The following is a 25,105-nucleotide window of genomic DNA, read 5'->3' as shown; positions in this document are numbered from 1 at the left end:
CATAGTGGGGGATTTTAACACCCCTCTTAAAGCAATGGACTGATCATCCAGACAGAAAATCAATAAGGAAACACAGGTCCTGAATGAAGCATTAGACCAAGTGGACTTAATAATATTTATAGGACATTCCATCAAAAAGCAGCAGAATATACATTCTTCTCAAGTGTATATGGAACATTCTCTAAGATTGATCACATCCTGAGCTACAGATGCAACCTCGGTAATGTTAAGAAGATTGAAGTCATATCAAGATGTTTTCCAACCGCAATGCTATATGACTGGAAATCAACAACAAGAAAAAACCTGCCCAAAAAAAAGCAAACACGTGGAGAATAAACAACATGCTACTGAACAACCAATGGATCACTGAAGAAATCAAAGAGGAAATGAAAAACTACTTAGAAGCAAATGATAACAAAGATAAAACACTCCAAAACCTATGGGATGCAGCAAAAGCTGTTCTACGAGGAAAGTTTATAGCAATACAAGCCCACCTCAGGAAACAAGAAAAAGCTCAAATAAGCTAACTTTACATCTAAAGCAGCTGGAGAGAGAAGAACAGGCAAGACCTAAAGTTAGTAGAAGGAAAGAAATCATAAAAATCAGAGCAGAAATCAATGAAATAGAAACAAAGAAAACCATGGAAGAGATCAATGAAACAAAAAGCTGGTTCTTTGAAAAGATCAACAAAATTGATAAAGCCTTAGCCAGACTTATCAAGAAAAAGAAAGGGCTCCAATCAATAAAATTAAGAATGAAAAAGTAGTAGTAACAACGGACATCACTGAAATACAAAGGATCGTAGGGGACTACCATATGCAACTGTATGCCAATAAAATGGAAAACCTAAAAGAAATGGACAAATTCTTAGAAAAGTACAATCTTCCAAGTCTAAATCAAGATGAAATAGCAAAGATGAACAGACCAATCACAAGAACTGAAATTGAAACTGTGATTAAAAAAACTCCAGCAAACAAAAGTCCAGGACCAGATGGCTTCACAGGTGAATTCTATCAAACATTTAGAGAAGAGCTAACACCTATCCTTCTGAAAGTATTCCCAAAAAATCGAAAAATGCTGTCTTCAAGAAACCCATTTCGTGTCTAGGGACACATACAAATGGAAAGTGAGAGGATGGAAGAAAATATTCTATGCAAACACGAATCAAGAAACTTGGAGTAGCAATACTCATATCAGACAAAATAGACTTTAAAGGGAGGAAGGGATACTCCCAAACTCATTCTATGAGGCCACCATCACCCTGATACCAAAACCAGACAAAGATACCACAAAAAAAGAAAACTACAGGCCAACTGCATTTGTGAACATCGATGCAAAAATCCTCAACAAAATACTAGCAAACCAAATCCAACAATACATTGAAAGGATTGTACATCATGATCAAGTGGGATTTATCCCAGGGATGCAAGGGTTCTTCAATATCCACAAATCCATCAGTGTGATACACCACATTAACAAACTGAAGAATCAAAACCATATGATCCTCTCAATAGACGCAGAAAAAGCCTTTGACAAAATCCAGCACCCATTTCTGATAAAAACCCTTCAGAAAATGGGCATAGAGGGAACCTACCTTAACGTAATAAAGGCTGTGTATGACTAACCCACACTAACATCATTCTCAGTGGTGAAAACCTGAATGGATTCCCACTGAGATCAGGATATCTGCTCTTGTCACTACCATTCAACATGGTTTGGGAAGTCCTAGCCACAGCAATCAGAGAAGTAAAAGAGATAAAAGGAATCCAAACTGGAAAGGAAGAAGTAAAACTACCACTGCAGATGACATGATACTATACCTAGAGAACCCTAAAGACTACCAGAAAACTGTTAGAACTCATCTATGAATTTGGCAAAGTTGCAGGATACAAAATCAATACACCCAGATTGATGGCATTTCTATATACTAACAATGAAGGAGCAGAAAGAGAAATCAGGGAAGCAATCCCATTTACCATCACATCCAAAAGAATAAAATACATAGGAATAAACCTACCTAAAGAAACAAAAGACCTGTGCTCTGAAAACTATAAAACACTGATGAAAGAAATCAAAGATGACAAAAACAGATGGAAAGACATTCCATGCTCTTGGATGGAAGAGTCAATATTATCAAAATGACTGTACTACCCAAGGCAACATACAGATTCAATGCAATCCCTATCAAATTACCAAGGACATTTTTCACAGAACTTGAACTATATCTTAAGGTTTGTTTGGAAGCACAACAGACCCAGAATAGCCAAAGACATCCTGAAAAAGAAAAATGGAGGTGGAGGAATCAGGCTCCCTGACTTCATACTCTACTACAAAGCAGGTAATCAAAACCCTATGGTACTGGTACAAAGACAGACATACAGATCAGGGGAACAGGATAGAAACCCAGAACTCAACCCATGCACCTACAGCCAACTAACCTGTGACAAAAGGAGGCAAGAATATGCAATGGAGAAAAGACAACCCCCTCAATAAGTCATGCTGGGAAAACTGGACAGCCACATGGAAAAGAATGAAATTAAAGCACTCCCTAACACCATACACAAAAAGAAACTCCAAATGGATGAAAGACCTAGATATAAGACCAGACACCATAAAACTCTTAGAGGAAAACATAGGCCAAACACTCTCCGACATAAACCACAGCAACATCTCCTCAGATCCACCTCTTAGGGTAATGACAGTAAAAACAAAAACAACAACTGGGACTTAATTATACTTGAAAGTTTCTGCACAGCAAAGGAAACCCTAAACAAAATGAAAAGACAACCCACAGAACGGGAGAACATCTTTGCAAATGAATCGATTGACAGGGTTTAATCTCCAGAATTTATAAACACCTCCTACTGCTCAATACCAAAAAAACAAACAACCCCATCAAAATGGGCAGAAGATCTAAACAGAGGATTCTCCAAAGAAGACACATGGATGGCCAAAAAACACATGAAAAGATGTTCAACATCACTCATTATTAGAGAAATGCAAATCAAAACCACTCTGAGGTACCACCTTACACCAGCCAGCATGGCCATCATCAAAAAGTCTACAAATAAGAAGTGCTGGAGAGGGTGTGGAGAAAAACACACCCTAGTACACTGTGGGTGGGATTGTAAATTGGTGCAACCGCTGTGGAAAAACACTGTGGAGAGTCCTCAGAATATTAAAAATAGAACTCCCATTTGATCCAGCAATCCCACTCAGCAATCCCACTCCTGGGCATCTATTGAGAGACAACCATGACTCGAAAAGATGCATGTATTCCAGTGTTCACTGAAGCACTCTTTTCAATAGCCAAGACCTGGAAACAACCTGAATGTCCATCGACAGAGGAGTGGATCCAGAAGAGGTGGTACATATACACAATGGAATATTACTCTGCCATTAAAAGGAAGGAAATAACGGCATTTTTAGCAACATGGATGGACCTAGAAATTATCATGCTAAGTGAAGTCAGCCATACAATGAGACCCCAACATCAAATGCTTTCACTGACATGTGGAATCTGAAAAAGGACAGACTGAGCTTTGCAGAACAGATACTGACTCCCAGACTTTGAAAAACATAGTTTCCAAAGGAGACAGTTTGGGGGGTCTGGAGATGCGCTGGGGTTGTGGGATGGAAATCCTGTGAAATTGGATTGTGATGATCATTGTACAACTATGTATGTAATATAATCATTCAGTAATAAAATAAAAATTTTTTTTTAAAATTGTGAAGGATCATTTAAAATCATTTATTTATATCTAAATCTGAACAATTTATATTTAAATTATATTTATATCATTTAAAATTATATTTTAAAAAGAAGGAAAAGTTCTGTTGGATCTAGATTGTAAATGATGCCTATTTTTCTGATACGGTAAGGGTTAACGGAGACATAAGTAGAGAGGATTCTATTTTTACTTAGTTGAAAAAAGAGAGGGAGCCATTAATGATATCATATTTTTTGGTTCTTGAGTGTGTACTGTTCAGCCCCTAATACTATAAATGGTATTCATTGCGTTTCAGCCTTTAGAATCAATCTGCAAATGTAGGTTATGGTTATAGAGCAGGATGTAATGATAATCAAGTTCATGCTAGAGGAAAAGCAGGTAGCAGAAATGGGGCAGTAGAGACGAAGTAATGAAGCAGTGTTAGAGTGAAGGATGGGTATGCAGATGACTTTATCTGTGGCAGAGCCAGGGGATAATACTTGGAATGGGACAAAACGAGGGATTTAGTTTGAGTTTTGTTTTTTTTTTTTTTAATTACAAGGAAATGGTGAAGAGATTTATTTTTTGTTGTGATAAAGTATATATACTTTAAAACTTTTCCATTTTACAATATCCAACTCATTGGATTTAAGTAATTCAGAATGTTACAACCATTACCATAATCTAGTGTCAGAACTTTTTCATCACCCCCAAAGAAAACCTTGTGCACATTAGTCAGTCATTCCCTGTTCTTCTTTCTCCCTACCTGCTAACAACCACTAAACCCCTTTCTGTCTCTTTGGATTTACTTACTCTTGATAGTTCATATAAGTGAAATCATATAACATGTGTCCTTCAGTGTCTGCTTCTTTCGCTTAGCATAATGTTTTCAAGGTTAATCCATCTTGTAGCGTGAATCAGTACATTATTCTTTTTTTTTTATGGCTGAATCGTTCTGTTGTCTGAATACACCACAATTTCCCATTCATCAGCTGATGGACGTTGGGCTTTTTCCATATTTTGGCTATAATGAATAATGCTGCTGTGAACATTCACATCCAAGTTTTTTTCCTGTTTTCTTTTTTTTGTCCCTTTAGGGCTGCACCCTCGGCATATGGAGGTTCCTAGGCTAGGGGTTGAATCAGAAATGTAGCCACCGGCCTACACCACAGCCACAGCAATACCAGATCTAAGCCGCCTCAGCAACGTGCACCACAGCTCATGGAACCTTAAGGCATTGACTGAGATAAGTGATCAAACCTGCATCCTCAAGTATACTAGTCAGATTCATTTCCGCTGAGCTATGACGGGAACTTCCAAGATTTTGTCTTAACACCTGGTATCGTTATCTATATCTATTGGTGAGGAAACTAAACTTCAGTAATAGCTGTAATAGCTTGATGTCATACAGGTCAAAATTGATGAAGCTGGAGGTACAAATCTAGGTACTCTGATGTCAGAACCTATATTCTTTAACCACTGTGCTTAACCTGGCAAATAGGTGTCCCATAAATGTTAATTAATTTTCCCTCATTTTGAAGCCTTTTTTGGGTGTTGACAGTGTTAATTTAGTATTTATTAACCTCTGTTTTAAGAGCCAGTTAATTATTGTGGGTACTACTAAATTTATACCTCAGTGCTGTGTATTTATTGGTTACAGTTTGGCTGTAGCAGCAATTCCTGAAGGACTTCCCATTGTGGTCACAGTTACCCTAGCCCTTGGTGTTATGAGAATGGTGAAGAAAAGGGCCATTGTGAAAAAACTACCTATTGTTGAAACTCTGGGTAAGTCAGTTTAGAGTATGCTTCCAGTGATGTGTTAGTTTACATCAACAAGGGTGATCTTTGGGTTTTACAGTTTCTGCCTTAGGGTTTGCATGGTGGTGTTTGGCTTGTGGCAGTGTTGGGTATTTTTTTTTCCTATTTCGGCTCCCTCTGAGGCATATGAAAGTTCTTGGGCCAGAGTTTGAATCTGAGCCAGAGGGTGACCTGTGCCACACAGCTGCAGCAACTCCAGATACTTAACCCACTGTGCCTGGCCAGGGATCGAACCAGTGCCTCCACAGAGACAAGCCTGATCATTAACACTGCACCACAGTGGGAATGCCAAAGTATGGTTTTAACAACCAGAAAAGGTCGTTAAAAATATGTATCAGGAGTTCCTGTCATGGCGCAGCATAAGCGAATCCAACCAAGAATCATGAGGTTGTGGGTTCAATCCTGGCCTCACTCAGTGGGTTAAGGATCCGGTGTTGCCGTGAGCTGTGGTATAGGTTGCACACACGGCTTGGATCTGGCATTGCTGTGGCTCTGGCGAAGGCTGGCAGCAACAGCTCTGATTGGACCCCTAGCCTGGGAACCTCCATATGCTGGTGGGTGCTGCCCTAAAAAGACAAAAGACAAAAAAAAAAAAAAAAAATTATCATTCAGATCAGGGAACTTTAAATCTTTCTGCATCATTGAATGTTCTAATGCTTCAGTCATGTTAAAACAACAAAAAAAAGTTAACCAGTGAAACCTTAGAGTGACATACATTTGTTTCTTTTTGACATCTCAAGAAAGATGATAATTATTATAGATCCTAAAATGCCATTCTTGAGCTGAATTTATTAATAAGAACAGTAAACATAGAGTGGTTACATTGTTATTAATTTTATGTGATAGGAAAATTTTGAATACTGTTATGTTACGAAACTTGTTTTTATTTAAGAATTCAAAATGTTGAATTTAACCTCTTGTTTGAGTTTTAATATTGAGATGGCAAGAATATCTTAAAATACTGACTGAAAAAAATTATAGGAGTTTATATTTAGGTACCCTTGACACTTTCTAGAAAATATATGAAATTATTATACAAAGCTAATACCAAGTATCTTCGTAGAAATCAGCTGTAAATAAATAAGAAAATGACGTCATTTATCAGTATCTAATTTTTTTATTTTAGAAACTACCTAATGATGAAGTAAGCACAATGAGAATAAACAATCTAAAATTATACATGAACTTGACTTTTACAAAATTCAGAGGAGGAGGACAGTCTTCTAGTCTGATGTGTTTTCAGTGTGAACTTACATTTTCCCTCACTCTTGGTGATGCATAGTGATTTGTTCTTTAGGCTGCTGTAATGTGATTTGTTCAGATAAAACTGGAACCCTGACGAAGAATGAAATGACTGTTACCCACATATTTACTTCCGATGGCTTGCGGGCTGAGGTAGGTACTCTATAGATTTTATCTCTAAGAGCAGAATTCCTTTTTAAGAGTCTTGGTGTTCAGCCAGGGCCTTACCTGCACATGGGCTGTATGTAAGTTAGTCAGTGCCTGAGCATTTTCCATCCCAAGACTCTCCTGAGTCTTGACTCTGCTCCATTTGTTCAGTCCAGAAACATTGATCCCTCGAACCTTTCTTTCAGTCTCCCTCACATCCGTCTATTGCCAGACTCTGCGTGCTCTTGCTGTATGTGCAGAATTCTCTAAATGTAGATGCTTCAGTGGCTTTCCATTGTGACTAGGGTCCTGAATTGGGGCCCCTCACTGCCCTACCTGTTCTGTCCCATATTTCCTTCTTGAGCTTATATCTCCCCTTTGCTCTCTGTGCATCACATACACTGGATTTATGGTTCTTTCAGTGTGACAAAATTCCCCTTGCTTTAGAATCTTCACACTGTTCTCACTACTTAGGACAGCCTAATGCGTCCTCATCCTTTGCACCTCATTTCCAACCCATTTCTTTAGAAAAGCATTGCTGACCACCCAGAACTCGCTCTGAGGTACATGTTTTCGTAGTTCCATACCTCTTATCCAGGTAAAATTCCCTGTTCTTCTTCTCATTACACTATTGAGTATAATAGAGCAGGAGCTCTCTTGTCCAGGACAGGGTCTGCTTCATTGTAGTAAATGTTGTTTAAAGAATAGATGAATAGATGGATTACTCTGTTTTAAAAATCATATATTGGCAGCCTCTGAAGTGCATGTCATTGTATGTGCATTGGTTGATTTAGAAGCTAGGTGGGTACAAGTTTCACTCCCACCTAGGCTTGGCAGGATTTCTGGCTGGTATTTTCATTAGCATTACTTACAATGGGTAGGTATTTTAAAATGTATTTATAGCCAGTTCTCTGAGCAAGATAAGCATTTGACAGATAAATAAAAATTGTACCTAGGTCTATTTAATTCCATTTTACTAGGCTGTAAATGAGACTTGATATTTAGGGTGTTAGATTTGGTTAAGGATACCCACTGCTGTGTTGTTGACTGTGTGTTTTCTAGATGGCTCAGAAGGGTCATTAGGGTTACAGGTGCTTATATGGGATGGTCCAGGTATGGAAGGTAGGTTGTAAGTTTCTTGTTGTAAGACTCTAATTTTATATGTCGAACATTAACCATTATCTCCAAACTGTCTTACTTTTATTGTGAAATTTAACTTTTATTTGGCTTGGTTTTCTCTGTATAGGATCAGTGTCTGACTTATCTCTGTCTCTGATTTTTAAAGTTGACATGCAGTACACTGTGTTAAGTAATTTGTAAGTGTTAGGGTAAATTATTTGTCTCTAAGTCTGCATATTTGTAAAAAGAATACTGCTTTTGCTGGGTCACATGTTTGTCATGAATGTTAGATGTGCTCAAAGATTTGAATTCTTTGCAAAATTTAGTGTGTATATAAATGTTATATAAATTTAAGTTCACTTATGTATACTTTCATGGTTTATTTATCTTTTTGTAGTATATTGTAAGTAGAAACAATGAAATTATATTAATTATATTAACAATATATTGCATCTTAATATGCATTATAGTTATTAATGCACAGTAATTATTGATATAATTAAGTGTAGGTTTATCATTGTAAATTAGTATATATTCCTTTCATTATAGAATTCACAATAAAAGCAGATTTAAGTGCTTTTTCTAGGTATATACACTAGGAATGTCATGATGTTTAAAACGCAGTGAACCCAGCTTGTCATGGTTTTGGTTCTCGTAAGTATTGTCACTGTGTATTGGTTGTATTACTGACTCCACTTGATGTTCCTTAGGTCACAGGAGTTGGCTACAACCCATTTGGGGAAGTGATTGTTGATGGTGATGTTGTTCATGGATTCTATAACCCATCTGTTAGCAGAATAGTCGAGGCAAGTACTCATCCTCCGAGAAAGTGACTCTTTCCTCATGACCTAGGACACGTGATGTGTTCATAGTTCATGTTTATTTCTCTTAGGCGGGCTGTGTGTGCAATGATGCTGTAATTAGAAACAACACTCTCATGGGGAAGCCAACAGAGGGAGCCTTAATTGCTCTCGCAATGAAGGTATGTGCCTGTTCTCTTTTCTTTGACACCTCTCAAGAGAATGTGAAGCTGCCAGTTTCAGTATTACTGGCCTTGAGGGGTAGAATGAAGAAGACTCACAGTATTTGAGTTTTTTTTCCCATGGATGTACTTACCACTTGTGGAAGTTTCCAGGCTAGGGGTTGAATTAGAGCTCTAGCTGCAGCCTATGCCACAGCCGTGGCAACACTGGATCTGAGCTGCATCCGTGACTCACCAAAGCTTATGGCAACACAAGATCCTGAACCTACTGGGGAGGCCAGGGACTGAATCCTCGTGTCGTGGAGGCTATGTCAAGTCCTTAACCTGCTGAGCCACAACAGGAACTCCAGTTTTTACTGCCTTTGGAGAACAAATTTTATTCTTCTTATATGCACCATACAAACTAATGACCAGTGGTGGATTTGTTCTTACGAAGAAATGTGCATTTCTTCCTTAGTATTCCGAGTTTTGTGTGAAAGCTTTATAAATGTGTGTAATTACTGATAAGTGTCGACTTTCAAATGCAAAACAGGCAGCATTCTTCAGTATTTCCATGTAAAGATATTAAGGCCAGCATGAGGAATCCTCTCTTTGTTTCAGTCTTCCCTTTTCCTTCCATTATCAGTTACTTAAAATGAATGTGAATTAGAATTTGTGTGAAGGGCATGGCAAGCTGTTCTTAGTGACTCTTCATCTGTCCCAGTTCTCCTCTTCTCCTAAGTTCAACAGTTTTTAAATGACAAACCTTTAAGTCCAGTCTGGCATTCCCGTAACAAAAACAAAATTCCTGCTTTTAAGAGCAGTCTTGGGAGACTTTGAGACTTATATAAAACAGGATACCTCTCAATAAGGTTGCTTGAATTCACATTGAATATAGAAATGTAGGTTGTTATAACATTTAATGTAGTGAAGCAAAATTGGTTATTTCTAGAATACATGTTTTCTTAACAGAAAGCCACATTCTTTTACCATTTGTTCTCCTTGTAACTAAAATAGCATGGTACAGCTTTTTAAAAAATACTCAAAAGTTGAGTAATTGTTAATAAGTATTTTTGTGTTATATTTATCTCTTGGAGAAAGAGCGTGAGACCACCTCCTTGTGGGTGGAGACCTCACACTTTTGGTGGGGAATGAACAGTGACATGTTTGAAACAAAGAAAAGGTAGACCAAGGTCTTAGACAGTTAAGTCTTAAACATTCAGCCGTATAGGAACAATGTGCATTTGGACTTTGGGCCTGGGCTTTGACGGGAAGGAAGGGAGGTAGAAGGTAAACTAGGGAAGGAACAGTGGGTTACTGGGGCACCTTTGAAAGTTGGGAAGAAGAGTCTGAACATGTTTCAGTAGACAATAAAAAGCAGCAAACCAGGTTTTGAGTAGTTTAAAGAACAGTTTTGAATATTTGGGAGAAATGCAAAGGGTATGAGGAAGGAGAAGAGCTCCATGGCTTGGTAGTACCAGCATGTTGGGTGGTGGGGTGAAAGAGTAGGATGGCAGCAGCAGGCAAGGTAGGTCAGAATTCCCGAGAACCAAGGAGTTGAATCCAATTATAGTATTGGCTGGGCACCTTATATTTATTCGTATGCTGCAACCTTCCAGAGTTTGAGCCAGTAGTCATTGTTGAAGTGATTCTCTGCATGTAGTTCAGTAGTATGCCTTAGAGTTTATCTATTCACCTAGGCTTTCATGATCCTTTGGGCTGCTGTTTAGAGAGATGTGTACATAGATGGAGCACTGCTTTTGCAAAATAATCCAGGTATCTCTAGCCAGCCTCACTACAAGTTGTGACCCTTATTTCTTGGTTAAAGGAAAAAATACATTTGGTAAGAATTAACTTTCCTTTTGTGCCATATAGATGGGTCTTGATGGCCTTCAACAGGACTACATCAGAAAAGCCGAATACCCGTTTAGCTCTGAGCAGAAGTGGATGGCTGTTAAGTGTGTGCACCGTACACAGCAGGTATCCTTCATTTTAGAGATACTTGTTCTGTATTATTTAATTAGGTGAATGTTTTCCATTTACTCTCCACCTTTAGATTTAAGCAGTCCTCTGAGTGTAACACAGACCAGCTTTGAAGTGTGTGTGATTCATAGTACACTGTCTCTGGTTGTTTTCGTGTTGTCTTTGAACTCATGCATAGACAAATTTGTCCTGCTGTGTGAAGAAACAACTCAAATGAGCTGGAATCTGGGCCCAGTTTCCTGGAGGTTATGACATCAGAGTCTTTCACATCATTTTTTGTTCTTTTCCTCTTCTCCTCTCCTTTTCTTTTTTAACGGCTGCACTCATGGCATATGGAAATTCCTGGGCCAGGAATTGAATCTGAGCTGCAGCTGTGACCTCTGCCACGGTTGCGGCAACACTGGATCCACTTGTCAGGCCAGGGATTGAACCTGCTCCCTGCAGCGACCTGAGCTGCTGCAGTTGGATTCTTAATACACTGCACCACAGTGGGAACTCTGACATTGTTTTTGTCCTTTTTTTTTTTTTTTTTTTTCTTTTTTTGCGCACCCCCACCCCCACAGCACATGGAGGTTCCCAGCCTAGGAGTCAAATCAGAACTGTAGCCATTGGCCTACGACACAGCCACAGCAACACCAGATCCGAGCCACGTCTGTGATCTACACCATAACTCATGGCAATGCTGGATCCTTTACCCACTGAGCAAGGCCAGGGATCAACCTGCGTCTTCTTGGATGCTAGTTAGGTTCAATTCCACTGAGCCACGACGGAAACTCCTGTTTTTGTTCTTGATGACAGGTCTCTGCTGACTGTTGTCTATGTTCTACCACTGAAGGATATCATGTCTTCAGAACAAAACCACATTATTTTGTAGAAAAGTGGTTACCAAATGTGTATAATTCATGTTAGTTGATCCAGCTTACTAACTGGCAAAACAAAATGCACTGATATTTTTAAGCTACTATGTTATTCCTATGTGCTTTAGAAATTTTTACATAGTAAGAGTTATCTACAGTAGTTATCTATAATGTATAATCATTATTCATAGTTGTTATTACCAGCTTAATGCTTAAACTTTGCTCTTAAAAATATATATTTGTTATTTTTACATTTTCTTTTTAGGAATTAAGGTTATATGTTTTATCTGAGCAAATATTTTGCAACCAATTTATATCGCTGTGGATGAGAATTAATGAGAGGATTCCCCCTCATCTGTAATTAGTAGGAAACATACTGGTTTTAAATGGTCCAACACTGAACTTGTGGATAGAAACTGTCCAGGAACGCTGATGATGAGAGGAAAAAAGATTTCTGTTTAGTCTTTAAAGGAACTTTTATAAAGTTTTGGGAAGGAAGACAGTTGGAAACAAAACTGAAAGAAAAACCTGTTGTTTTAAACCTTGTAATGTAAAGCTTTCAAAAATTGCATTAGGGTAAGATAATTTTCAACTGATGTCCCTCTCATATACTTCTATAGCAGGAATATGTATATGATTATTTGGAAGGTCTATTTCTTACCTTTTATATAGGCTCACACACTACTTCAAGATAATGTGGCTCATGTAAAATTTGCAGATTTGACTTTAGTAATTTTGAATCTAACCTCACTGAAGTTGTACATTGGAAGTTGTAGATTGAATCTTTTCATTTGGAGGGGTGGGAAGTGGCAGGATATGAATTGCAAAGATTTGTGTGATTATTCTTCCCATTTGCTGACCCAAAGAGTTTCTCTTACAAAACAAAATCAACCAACGTACCTAACAAAATCCAAACCCCTGACCTGACGCAGGATCTAGAAGAGGTCAGCGTGGCACAGATACGACAAACTTAGCAATTTAAAAATAGCCCTAGTGGCCCAAATAGTTTGCCTTTAGAGGACTTTCATTTGAGCGTGATAATATGCATTTATTGGTACTCTTTCCCTGGAACCTACCAAAATGACAACCAGTGAATAAAAGATAAACTAAAAAAGAGAAAGTATGGGAAAGACTTAGGGAGCCAGATATCTTTGAATATGGAACCTAAGACATAGGGCTAAATATAGTAGGTAAGATTGAAATTCTGAGTAAGAACAGTAGAACTCCCCCCATACCTTTTCTGTTTCTTAAGGCCAGACCAGAAATCACATTTTGAGGACAAGAGTAGAGGGCAGAATTAAGATTGAAGACTAAAAACAAGGTGATTAAGGGCAAGTCATCACCCTAGGCCCTAACTCTGCTTCCTTAGAAAGCCTGCAGGCAGGTGTCCCCCTTCCCTCATTCTCTTAAGTCAGAAGATTGACATGGTTTAGAGAAACTGGTGCCAGTGTGATCCATCAGCATGGAGCTAGCCAAGCTCTTGGTTCACTTGTGGAGCCTACCTGCTTCTAGCCCTCATTTAATCACTCTCTGTAAGGGCCACCAGTTGATAAATCCTGCAGTGCCCAGGGAGTTGCTAGACATTTATTTGCTTCAGGCTTGAATGTAAACGGACAGAGGTTGTGAGATACGGGGGGAGGTCTTCAGGATGAAAGACACAGACCAAAGCAACAGAGAATGGGGTCTCAGAAAAACAAAGATAATGCTGGATCCTAACTAAAATTTCCAAAGACCATAAAAAATGACAGCAAAATCCTTAGAATGTTTTAAAAATAAAGTCAGGGAATCTATCAGCAAGCAGAAAAAGAAGTCAAAGAGATGGACAATATGAAAATCAGAAAGTAGATGTAGGAGATCCAGCAGCCACCTGGTCAAGGCAGGGAGGTGGCAGAGGATCTTATCAGTTAATATCAGCAAGTTTCCTATAGGAAGGACCTCAGCTTCTAAAACACAGTTGCCTACCAGCTGCTCAGCACAGTGAGTGTGCTGAAGAAGGGGTGAGGGATAAACACATCAAGGTCCATAATTAACTGATTTGAGGACATTTAGGGAGAATTCTCAAAGTTTCCAGAGGTGTGATGTGGGAGAAAGGGCAAGGCTGGGAGGTCATATACAAAGTTTTAGACTTTTCCAAATGCAGCTGCACCCTGGAGGCTGGATTGTGATAGAGGAAAGCTTTCAACTGAGAGGAATCCTTTTCCCAGCTGAACTTATACATGTGGGGGTAAATTAAAAATGTTTTCACACATTCTAAGTCTCAAAATATATAGCTCACAAACACACTTTTTTTTGGGGGGGGAGGCTGCGGCACTTGCCGTATATGGAGGTTCCCAGACCTGGGATCAAATTGGAGCTTATAGACCTGACTTACACCACAGCTTATGGCAACGCCGGATCCTTAAACCCTGAGCGAGGCCAGGGATTGAACCCGCATTCTCATGAATACTAGTCGGGTTCATTACCACTGAGCCACCATGGAAACTCCATATATTTTCTTAGAAAAGTACTGGTGGATATGTTATTCTAAGGTAAGAGAATAAATTGAGGAAAAGGTGAGTCCTAACCAGGGGATGGTAAAAAGAACTCCCAAGTGTAGAGGTAAGGGAAACTCCTGGGGGCCAGTCATACACTGGGCCTGGTAATCATTCAGTTCTCATTAGAGAAGGAAGGGGAGCATGACTACTCAGTCACTCTGCAGCAGTCATAGCCTTACCTGCTCATTGTGTCATGTGAGAGTTGTCAGAAGAAGGCTTTATATTACATGGAGGAGTTTGGGAATAAGTGGTAATAGGTGTAAAAGAAAATTAAGCAAATGAAAAAAGAAGCCGTTATTAACTTTATAAAAGGTAAAACTTGAACTGGAAGAAATATATTTGGTTTACGTAGGCCATGGAAACAACATACCTTTCTGCTGTCTCTCTCCCTGTAACATCTGTTCCCTGACTACTTGGGAACCAGGGAGATGGAGGCTCCTCCCAGTGTAAGCTCATGCCTTCCTAGCAGGAGCAGAGTGGGGCACATTGTGCTCTGGTTCCTAAATTCCCATCTGGACACCACACAATTCCTGCTCATGTTTACTGACCAAAGCAAATCTCATCTGACTTCAGAGTGTTAAGAGAAGCAGGGAAATACATTTCTACCCCATGCCTCCAAGGAGAGCTGGGATGTTTGTGACCTGTTTTGGTGGCCACTTGACTCAGTAGTGAGGCATTAGAAAGTAGGTTTTGTTCTGCATGTGTTATAACAGTGGGGAGAGAAGGAATAGGTAGTGGGGTGGCCACAGTATCGCCTTTCACAGTGGACAGTATGAAAGGGATAAATGAGGAGGTAGCAGTGTAAACCTATTTAAAACATGAAGATAAATACCAGGGAAAACATCTGGAAGAGTTGGCATTGGTCTGCCTCTTTGGAGGAGCACTGGAAGTAAGGAGTTGGGGCAGGATTGTGGTTCTTTTTTTTTTTTTTTTTTTTTGTCTTGGGCTGCTCCTGTGGCATATGGAAGTTCCCAGGCTAGGGTTCTAATCAGAGCTGCAGCTACCAGCCTGCGCCACAGCCACAGCCATGTGGGATCCAGTTTGTGTCTGTGACCTATACCACAGCTCATAGCAACACCAGATCCTTAACCCACTGAGCAGGGCCAGGGATCAAACCCACATCCTCATGGATACTAGTTGGTTCGTTACCACTGAGCCACAGTGGGACCTCTAGGACTGTGGTTTTCCCCATAAGCTTTTGTGTATTACTTTACAGTCTGAAAATACCCATTGTTACAAGGCGATTGTGAGAATTAAATTGAGTCATATAGATAACATATAATCACAGTAATAGAAAACCTGTACCATTGCTTGTGAGTGATGCTGGCTGTTTTCCCCTTTCCTGTGATGTTGTGAACCTCTCCTCACATCTCTGCCCAGTGCGGACAGAGCTTAGGGTAGCCTTGCCTTCTGTCGGAGGATGGAGGGTGTGGTGTCAATGACATGTTCTAAAGAGGATTCATAAAGCTCCCATGTCAGCCTTTGCTCTTCAGAGTTCAAGTGCTATTCAAAGCCTTAGCCTTGAGTAACTTCCCTGGCAGTTATGGGAAATTCATGCCACTTGTTTTGACTCCAAGGGCAGATATGAGCAGATTGAAATTAAATTTATTTCCTGTCTTTTTTCTTCTTAGGACAGACCAGAGATTTGTTTTATGAAGGGTGCTTATGAACAGGTGATTAAGTATTGCACTACTTACCACAACAAGGGGCAGACCTTGACGCTCACACAGCAGCAGAGAGATCTCTACCAACAAGAGAAGGCACAGATGGGCTCCGCAGGCCTCAGAGGTAAAGCCGTTTCAGCACAGCACCCAGGGTGGAAAGATTATGCCTTTGAATTGCAGATGAATCTGTGTTTCACACTTGAGCTGTCCAGCTCTATTCCAGGCTTCCTAGATCCCTGCACTTTCTGAGGTGTTAGGTTTTAGTTGGTTAATTGGCCCCTAAAACATGGGACGTTGGGGACATAGTGAAATATGAAATCTCTAGTTCTTATAGACCTGCAGTGGTCTCCGAGCAGGTGACAGAAGTTTTATTTTAGACAAGTTTATCTTGTGCAAAGGGTGATAGATAAAGTGATGTCATGCCTTTCTTACTTCATCACTTCATCTTGTTTGTTAATCTAAAACGCTTTCCTACACATTAAAAGACTTAAGCCTCTGATTCTTTAAACTGAGACGGTTGCTTTCTTCATCTCCTGACTCCTTCCCTTAGCTATCACCAGAGAGGAAGGAAGAGCCCACAGTCTGCTTATGTGAAATCTCATTGCCTGGACAGTGATAGGGAGAGCGTGTCTTCTGAGCTTACACACCAGCCCTTTCTTCTCAGGCATTGTGTGGGATTGAAGAGCAGGGGTTGGGGCCATACCTGGTTTTTACTTTCTGTCCTGTAGGGCATATGCAAACACACACACAGACAGACATGTATATAGTCTTTCTCAAGGAAATTGGAACTGTTGGTCCTAATTTTATTGTTATTTACAAAATAGAAGTCAAGCACCACACTCCTAGGAGAAGGAAGCAAGTTAGATAAAAAGTAAATTGCTCTTATTATACATGGGTCACTTAAGCAAAGGCTTTCTGTGTGGAATGAACATTTGGATAGATTTACAGGACTTTTGCTCTTAAAATGAGCTAGGTTTAGAAAAGTATCCTTGTGGCTTCATTTGAGGGCTGTTTTTTCTTGTTCTTATCAGCTCATAGCAAGAGAATTTCAAAGTTGGCTTGCATTTAGAGACTCTCAAGACGCCTTAAAGGTCTGATGTGTGCTCTCTGTTTCCTTAATTTTTGTAACAGGTTTCACAGTTTTTTTTTTTTTTTTTTTTTTTTTTTTTTTTTCCCTTTTTTTAATAGGGCTGCATCTGTAGCATATGGAAGTTCCCAGGCTAGGGGTTGAATTGGAGCTGCAGCTGCCAGACTCACCACAGTCACAGCAACACCAGATCTGAGCCGAATCTGTGACCTACACCACAACTCATGGCAACGCCGGATTCTTAACCCACTGAGCAGAGCCAGGGATTGAACCTGCGTTCTTATGAATATTAGTTGGGTTCGTTACCACTGAGCCACAACAGGAACGCCATGGTTCCATACTTTTTAAAAACTAATTCTTTGCAGCTGAAGGATTGTGGAGCTGTGTGTGTGTGTGTGTGTGTGGTTTGGTGTTGTATCATTGGGAAATAGACCAGACTTAGTGAAGGAAAACATCTTTATTTCGCAGGGCTTTAGGAAACATTATGGGTGCCCATCCCTTGCCAAATCCTGAAATGTCCCTCACGTCTTTTCTTCTTCCCCCTGACATTACTGTAATGAAGAGTAAAGAATAAATGAATAAATATTTTAAATTTAACTTGATGTGAACTTACTTTGTACCTTATAAAACTTGTTTCTTAAAAATACATATGGCCCTTGATTTTATTTATTTATTTATTTATTTTTTGCTTCTTATATCTGCTCCTACCGAATATGGCTACCAGTTCTCAGGCTAGGGGTCGAATCAGAGCTGCTGTTGCCGGCCCATGCCACAACCAGAGCAATGCTGGATCCAGACCGTATCTGTGACCTTTGTCACAGTTCACAGCATTGCTGAATCCCTGACTCACTGAATGAGGCCAGGGATTTAACTTGCATCCTCATGGATACTAGTCGGATGTGTTTCTGCTGCTCCACAATGGCAACTCCCATGTGGCCCTGAATTTTAAAGTTGTAGTGTGTTTTGTTACTATATTTTAAATGTAAAAGAGGGAGTGGGGAATCCTCCATGCAAAAAAAGGTCTATGTACTTTTGTCCCAAACAGTAGCAGTAGATCTTCATTTGTGTCAAAGAAGCAAACAGATAAATACAGGATACCAACTTCTAGGCTGATACCATCCCTGCACTGAAAGTGCGAAGAGCTGATGTTTCTTTCTCAGGATTTGCTGAAACATGAATTGATACCCAGTGTCCCCTTCTGTTGCCGTCTGCCTCTGGTCCAGCACCCGGGACCGTCAGGTGGCTCATCCCCTCTAGAGTGAAAGCCTTTGGGGCTCACATCCACATAAGTAGTTAGGTGTATGACTCTTACATTGGTAAAGTGGAAGTTATTTGCCTCTAACCTTGGTTTTCCAACTATATCTCATTTTCAACCTTCTGCTTGAATAAAAGTGGATACTTCCTGTTATTTTTCAGTTTCCCCATGAGGTTTTCTTCGATAAGTTGTGCAGTCTTACATGATCCCAGATGGACACATTCCTTTGGCTCATAAAGTAGCTACCAGAGGTTCCAGAATTCTGAGAATAAGCTAAATGATACTTGGAAATGAATAGTCCTTTGTGTTCTCTCTTAAATTCCCAAGGATGACAGGAAACTAAATGTAAATGATTTGTGTAGTTTTAAAAGAACCAAAGTTACAAGTAAAAAATATCTGTTAATGTTATAGAAAGAGTGAAAGAATCCAATCTGTTGTTAGTATTAGTGCTTTTGTTTGTTTGTTTATCTTTTTAGGTCCACACCCATGGCACATGAAAGTTCTCAGGCTAGGGGTCCAATTGGAGCTGGAGCTGCTGGCATACACCACAACCACAGCAATGCTGGATCCGAGCTGCGTCTGTGACCTACGCCACAGCTCACAGCAACACCCACTGAGTGAGACCAGGGGTAGAACCTGCATCCTCATGGATACTAGTTGGGGTTCGTTACCACCAAGCCATAATGGGGACTCCGGTATCTGGTTTTACAGATTAACTCTACCTCCCAGGGTGTTATGTACAAAATTGTTACGTGTTATATATATGTAATTAATACTGCCTTCTCTTCAAGCTGTTGAATTCTTCTGGAGGCCTTTAAGATGGAAAGATGAAGATACAGTAATAGAAGACACCTTCACAGGTGTCTGTTTAAAATTAAAGTCAACAAACCTATCGTTTTCCAAATAATTAATTGTATTTTCTTAAGAGCCGATAGTTTATACCGAAAGGACTATATGTGGTTGCTATGTGAGAACATTCCTTATTTGCTCCTTACTTGCCTTCTCTGCCTAACAATTCTTTGGTCTTAGTCCTTTTAATTTTTAATAAGTTAAAGAAACCCCATTTCGAGAACCATTCAACTATAGTATCTTAGCTTGCAATAATTTTGGTTTTTAAAGTTTCTACAATTACTACAATGACATTGTATGTAGTCTTAATTGATTTATCTGAGAAGTGTTATAGTCTCTAGCTTTCGTAAGGTAAATTCTAATGGTTTTATGATTTACATTTTCTTTTTTGGATTTTATTGTTATTTCCCAAGTTCTTGCTTTGGCTTCTGGTCCTGAATTGGGACAGCTGACGTTTCTTGGCCTGGTGGGAATCATTGATCCTCCTAGAACTGGTGTGAAAGAAGCGGTTACAACACTCATTGCCTCGGGAGTGTCAATAAAAATGATTACTGGAGACTCACAGGAGACTGCAGTTGCAATTGGTATAACTAGGCTACTTTCCTTCTGTTTTTGATAATTTTTCTTAAATTACTGCAGCACATAATTTTATGACCCATTAGACATGAAGTATGTTTACATAAGTGCAATTATGCAGTTAAAATTGACGCTTTTGTTTGCTCATATGCTATATAAAATTGCAGGCAAAATTTAATTTTAGTTAAAAAATAATACTTTGCATTGAAAAAACATAACTAGAGCATTGTGAAATCACATTAGTTTGTTCACAAAAGGATGGTTAGCAATCCACTATACTGATGAATAAAAGCACTAGATCATGAATGTGAAAGAAAACATGAAATTCAGTTTTTTATTTCAACTTGAATATAATATTTTAAAGCAGACTTGTCCCTAAATTTGAAAGAAAATAGCTTGTGTCTGTAATTCTGTTATCTAACAATGGAAGTATATTGTTTGACTGCTGTTTAAGATTACTTAGCAAACACAGGGGAAAAATGGACATGGGTGTATCTCCCAGAACCTATAAACTGCAAATCATACCAGTAATTTTAAAGTTTGCTAAGTTCATTAATTCTGATTGTATTACTATGGAAAGAAGTATTTTAAACTTTATTCTGTCTAAGAAGACTATGTCAATGCAAACATAACATTGTTGGGAAGATTATACCTAAAGAGACTTCTCAACATTTATTTTCACTTACATACAGTTGCATGATACCCTGATTGGCCACCATTTTTCCTGGCTTTGTTTACTTGAGTTTAAACTGTACTGTGATCTTCATTAAACTTGAGCTCCTGAGCAGAACCTGCTTGGCCTTGTTTCAGTTCTTAGGTGTGGTGGGTTAAGTTGTGAAAACACTTTGTTCTGAAATTTAAACAAAAATAAAACAAACAGAAAACCCCAGACTCTTTTTACTAAGTCAGTTAGGGTGGTCTTATGATAGTTTGTCTTGTGATCCCTTAGTATAAAGACATTTTATACGTGAAAGGGAAAGTGAATTGATAATAAATCATATTAAGTGAGCACTAGGTTGACTAGCCTATCAAGCAAAACTAGTTTGGTTAATTGTTTTCTTTCCCATTTTGCTTTAGCTAGTCGTCTGGGATTGTATTCCAAAACCTCCCAGTCGGTCTCAGGAGAAGAAATAGATGCAATGGATGTCCAGCAGCTCTCACAGATATTACCAAAGGTAGGCCTGAGCTGCAGGCTTTCCAGATGAAAAGCTCTTATTCTTAGCATTGACATTTCTACTATTCTCTTAATGAAACTCTCATTTGGAAACAGTGGGGGCATGACCACTCAATTTGTTGGTCCAAATCATGAGACGAAATGATTCACTCATATCACTGAAATTGGTCTTATTCAGAGTACTTATCATGTGATCGTTATGAATATCATTGGGAATTTGTTAACTTCAGGCAAGAGCCAAGTTTTCTCTGAGGAAGTGTCTTGTGTTTATAAAGTACATAGTGGAGAGAGACCATCGCTTTTTACCTTTAACCCATATCTTCTATTTTAATGGAATGTGTGTAGAATGCTTTTTAAAAAGTTGTTTTTAAAAGGCGTTATTTGCGTACAGTAAAATTCTTCCTTTTGTAGTGTACGTCTCAGAGTTTTGACAGATGCGTATGGTCTTGTAACCATCCCACAATCAAGACACAGAGCAGTCCCCTTCTATCTCAGTTTCTCCTGTGCCTTGTTGTGGTCACTTCCTTCCTCTGCTTCCAACGTTTGGCAGCCACCAATTCGTTTTCTGTCTATATAGTTTGCTTTTTCCAGAATGCTCTAGAAACTGGAATCATATGATCCGAGGCCTTTTTGGGGGGCATAGTTGCCTGCGTCATATTAAAGTTCCCAGGGCCCAAGTTCAAACCTATGCCAAAGCAGTAACCAAGAAACAGCAGTGACAAAGCTGGATCCTAAACCCACTGAGCCACCTGCTGAAGCCTTTGAATCTGCTTCTTTGACTTGGCCTTGTGCACTTGAGGTTTATCCATGTTGGTTGTGTGCCTTGGTAGTTTTTTCTTACTTTTTTTTTGTGACTGATTAGTATTCCACTGTATTGAGTGATACCTAGTTATCAGTTTAAAGGCATTGGGGTTATCTTCAGTTTTTGCTGGTTATGAATCAAACTCTAAACATTTATATATAGGTTTTGTATGAAAATAAATTTTTGTTTCTCTTGGATAGAGTAACTGCTAAGTCATGGTTAATGTATGTTTAACTTTGTAAGAAAGTGCCAGATTGCTTTATAAGGTGGTTTTATTCTTTTTTTCTGCCTTTTTTTTTTCTTTTTCTTTTTAGGTTGGCACCTGTGGCATATGGGAGTTCCCAGGCTAGGGGTCGAATCAAAGCTGCAGCTGCCAGGCTACACCACAGCCACAGCAACACAGGATCTGAGCCACGTCTGTGCCCTACACCACAGCTCATAGCAACACTGGATCCTTAACCTCCTTAGGAAGGCCAGGGATTGCCCCTGCATTCTCATTGGTACTAGTGGGGTTTGTAACCTGCTGAGCCACAGCAGGAACCCCCAGCTCTTATTATTTGCATTCCTTCAAGCAATGTTTGAAAGGTCTAGTTGCTCTGTATTCTTGACAGCACAGGGGATTGTCAGTTTCCCTACCTCCCTTTCTAATAGGTATATTGTTGTATCTTACTGTGTTTTTAATTTGCATTTCCTCCCAACTAATGGTGGTGTGTATCTTCATGTCATTCATGCATTTTTCTCAGTGAAGTGTGTACTCATTTTTTTTAATGTTTTATTTTAGTTTTTTGGAAGTTATCTATATTATGAATAAAAGTCCTTTATCAGACATTTGATTGGAAAATATTTTTTCCCAGTCTGTGGTTTATTTTTTTATTCTCTTAACATTGCCTTTCAAACAGCAGAAGCTTTAAATTTTGATGAAGTCCAGTTTATCATTTTTTTCCTTTTATGGATCATCCTTTTGATGTCTTATCTAAGGGTTCTGTGCCTGACCAAGGTCGCAAAGATTTTTTTCCTAGAAGTCTTATTTTTAGGTTTCACAGTAATGTCTTTGATCCATTTGAATTAATTTTTGTCTATGTATGAGAAATGAGTTAAGGTTCATTTTTTTATGTATAGATGTTCAGTTCCAATACCATTTGTTGAAAGAGTATCCTTTTTTCTTTTTAGGGCTGCATCCATGGCATATGGAAGTTTGCAGGCTAAGGGTAGAATTGGAGCTGCAGCTGCTGGCCTACACCACAGCCACAGCAACTTGGGATCCAAGCCATGTCTCTGACCTACACCACAGGTCAAGGCAGTGCCGGATCCTTAACCCACTGAGGGTGGCTAGGGATTAAATCTACTTCCTCATGGATACTAGTTGGGATTCCCAGGATTATCCTTTTTTCATTGAAATGCCTTTCTAGAGCATCTGGGAGCAGTGTGGGTATCTGCTTTGTTTTGGATTTAGTTGAGAAGGTGTTTCCGTATTTGAACAGGACTGTGTGTGTCCTATCCTGATAATTTTATTTCTGAAAAAATAAATCTTGTATTAAGTTCCCTGAAAGTATTGAGACAGAATGAGTATATGTGAATCTGCAGTTAATTAAACATTTCCCATTAGACCTTTGTTTAGCCTTCTGAACCTTTTCCAGATATGCTAACAAGTAGTACCATCAGACAGATTTGAAATTTCATTTTATTTGCTTTCTTCAGTTCACTCTTTGGCTCTCTGATAAAAATACAAATTACATCACTGGTCATTTCCAAATGATAATTTTTGTGCATCAGTTAGGACAGATGCTCTTATTCCAAAGAGAAAAAACTCACTGAACTGCTTAGAGTCATCCTTCTACAAAGAGGAATTCCATAAATACCAGGGCCTCCTTCTGGGTTTATCATGTCTTTTGAAAACCCAAGTCTTTTCTTAAAATATTATGAATTACTTTAGTCCTTTGTGGGCTGGACTCTACTTGTCCATGCCCCACCCGCAGTCTGTGCCCTCCAATCCCTGCTTTTTCTTTCTTTCCTTTTTATCTTATGTTCATGCAACTCTTACAGTTTTGGTCTTATGTTTTTACTTCAGATCAGTTTGAAAAGTTTGCTTTTATTAGTATTAGAAACAAAAGAGAACTTTTCTTCTAAATTGCTCCTTCTCTGAGCTTTTCCCACAGGTATTAAAATCAGGTTAAATTCTGTTCCTCATTAAAATGTTTTCCAGCTTTCACTTTCCATAATTCAATCACACATTCCAAACTTCTTAGCCTTGCTCTGTTCTTTTGACCTAGACCAATTAAAAACCAGTGTGGGGAGTTTCCTGGTAGTCTAGTGGTTTGGACTTGATGCTTTGACATTTTCACTGCTGCAGCCTGGGTTCGATCCCTCGTCTGGGAACTGAGATTCCCACATCAAGTCACTGCATGCCCATCAAAAAATTTTTTAAATTAAAAATCAGTATGGAAACTGAATTTTGCTGAATTATTTATAAAGTCCACCTTGGTATTCTCAGTGGTTTTTTTTTTTTTTTTTTTTTTTTAATGGCTACACCTGTGGCATATGGAAGGTCCCAGGCCAGGGGTCAAATTGGAGCTGCAGCTGCTGGCCTACACCTCAGCCAGGCAATACCACATCTAAGCCACATCTGCAACCTATACCACAGCTCCTCGTGGCAACACCAGATCCTTAACCCAGTGAGTGAGCCAGGGATCAAACCTGCATTCTTGGGAAGATAATGTCATGTCCTCAACCCGCTGAGCTACAGTAGGAACTCCATCAGTGTTTTTTATGATTTCTTCCATTGTTTCTCGTTGATAAAAATGGACATTCTCTTTTACTATTCATTTTTTCAACAGTGCCTCCACGTGTATTTCTACCAGACCTATTCAGGAATTCCCTGTAATAAAATCCAATTTGTATGCTGTTTAATTCTGGCATGTTGCAAATACTTTATTCAGTGAATTAAGTATCTTTTTATCTCTCTGGTAGATTTGGGGACTTTGGGGGTTTATTTAATTTATTTATTTATTTTCTTTTTTTAGGGCTGTACCTGTGGCATATGGAGGTTCCCAGGCTGGGGGTCCAATTGAAGCTGCCCAACCACACCACAGCCACAGGAATACATGTCCAAGCTGTGTCTGCAACCTATATACCACAGCTCACCGCAGCACCAGATCCTTAACCCACTGAGTGAGACCAGTGGATCGAACCCGCAACTTCATGGTTCCTAGTCAGATTCATTTCGGCTGCGCCATGACGGGAACTCCTGGGGTTTTTTTTTTTTAATGTCAGGAGTATTTTTTTTCCCATTAGCCTTTCCTTTGGTATTTACCTACTCTTACTCCTCTC

The 25,105-nt window shown here is 39.2% G+C and overlaps 1 protein-coding gene across 1 annotated transcript in view; it reads left to right on the top strand.

Moving 5' to 3' along the window:
- The window catches only part of ATP2C1 (ATPase secretory pathway Ca2+ transporting 1), a 118,474-nt gene that overhangs the window by 79,779 nt on the left and 13,590 nt on the right, over positions 1 to 25,105 (top strand). The window contains 8 exon segments of the mRNA XM_013990075.2: positions 5,371 to 5,495; positions 6,826 to 6,923; positions 8,747 to 8,842; positions 8,929 to 9,018; positions 10,873 to 10,977; positions 16,003 to 16,159; positions 19,640 to 19,810; positions 20,880 to 20,977. Of these exon segments, the coding sequence (XP_013845529.2) occupies positions 5,371 to 5,495; positions 6,826 to 6,923; positions 8,747 to 8,842; positions 8,929 to 9,018; positions 10,873 to 10,977; positions 16,003 to 16,159; positions 19,640 to 19,810; positions 20,880 to 20,977 (940 nt within the window).

This window comes from Sus scrofa, chromosome 13 (genome assembly GCF_000003025.6).
Source record: "Sus scrofa isolate TJ Tabasco breed Duroc chromosome 13, Sscrofa11.1, whole genome shotgun sequence".
In the NCBI taxonomy this organism is placed as follows: Eukaryota; Metazoa; Chordata; class Mammalia; order Artiodactyla; family Suidae; genus Sus; species Sus scrofa.
The sequence above is the reverse complement of the archived record's forward strand: the minus strand, read 5'-3'. Positions and strand labels throughout refer to the sequence as shown.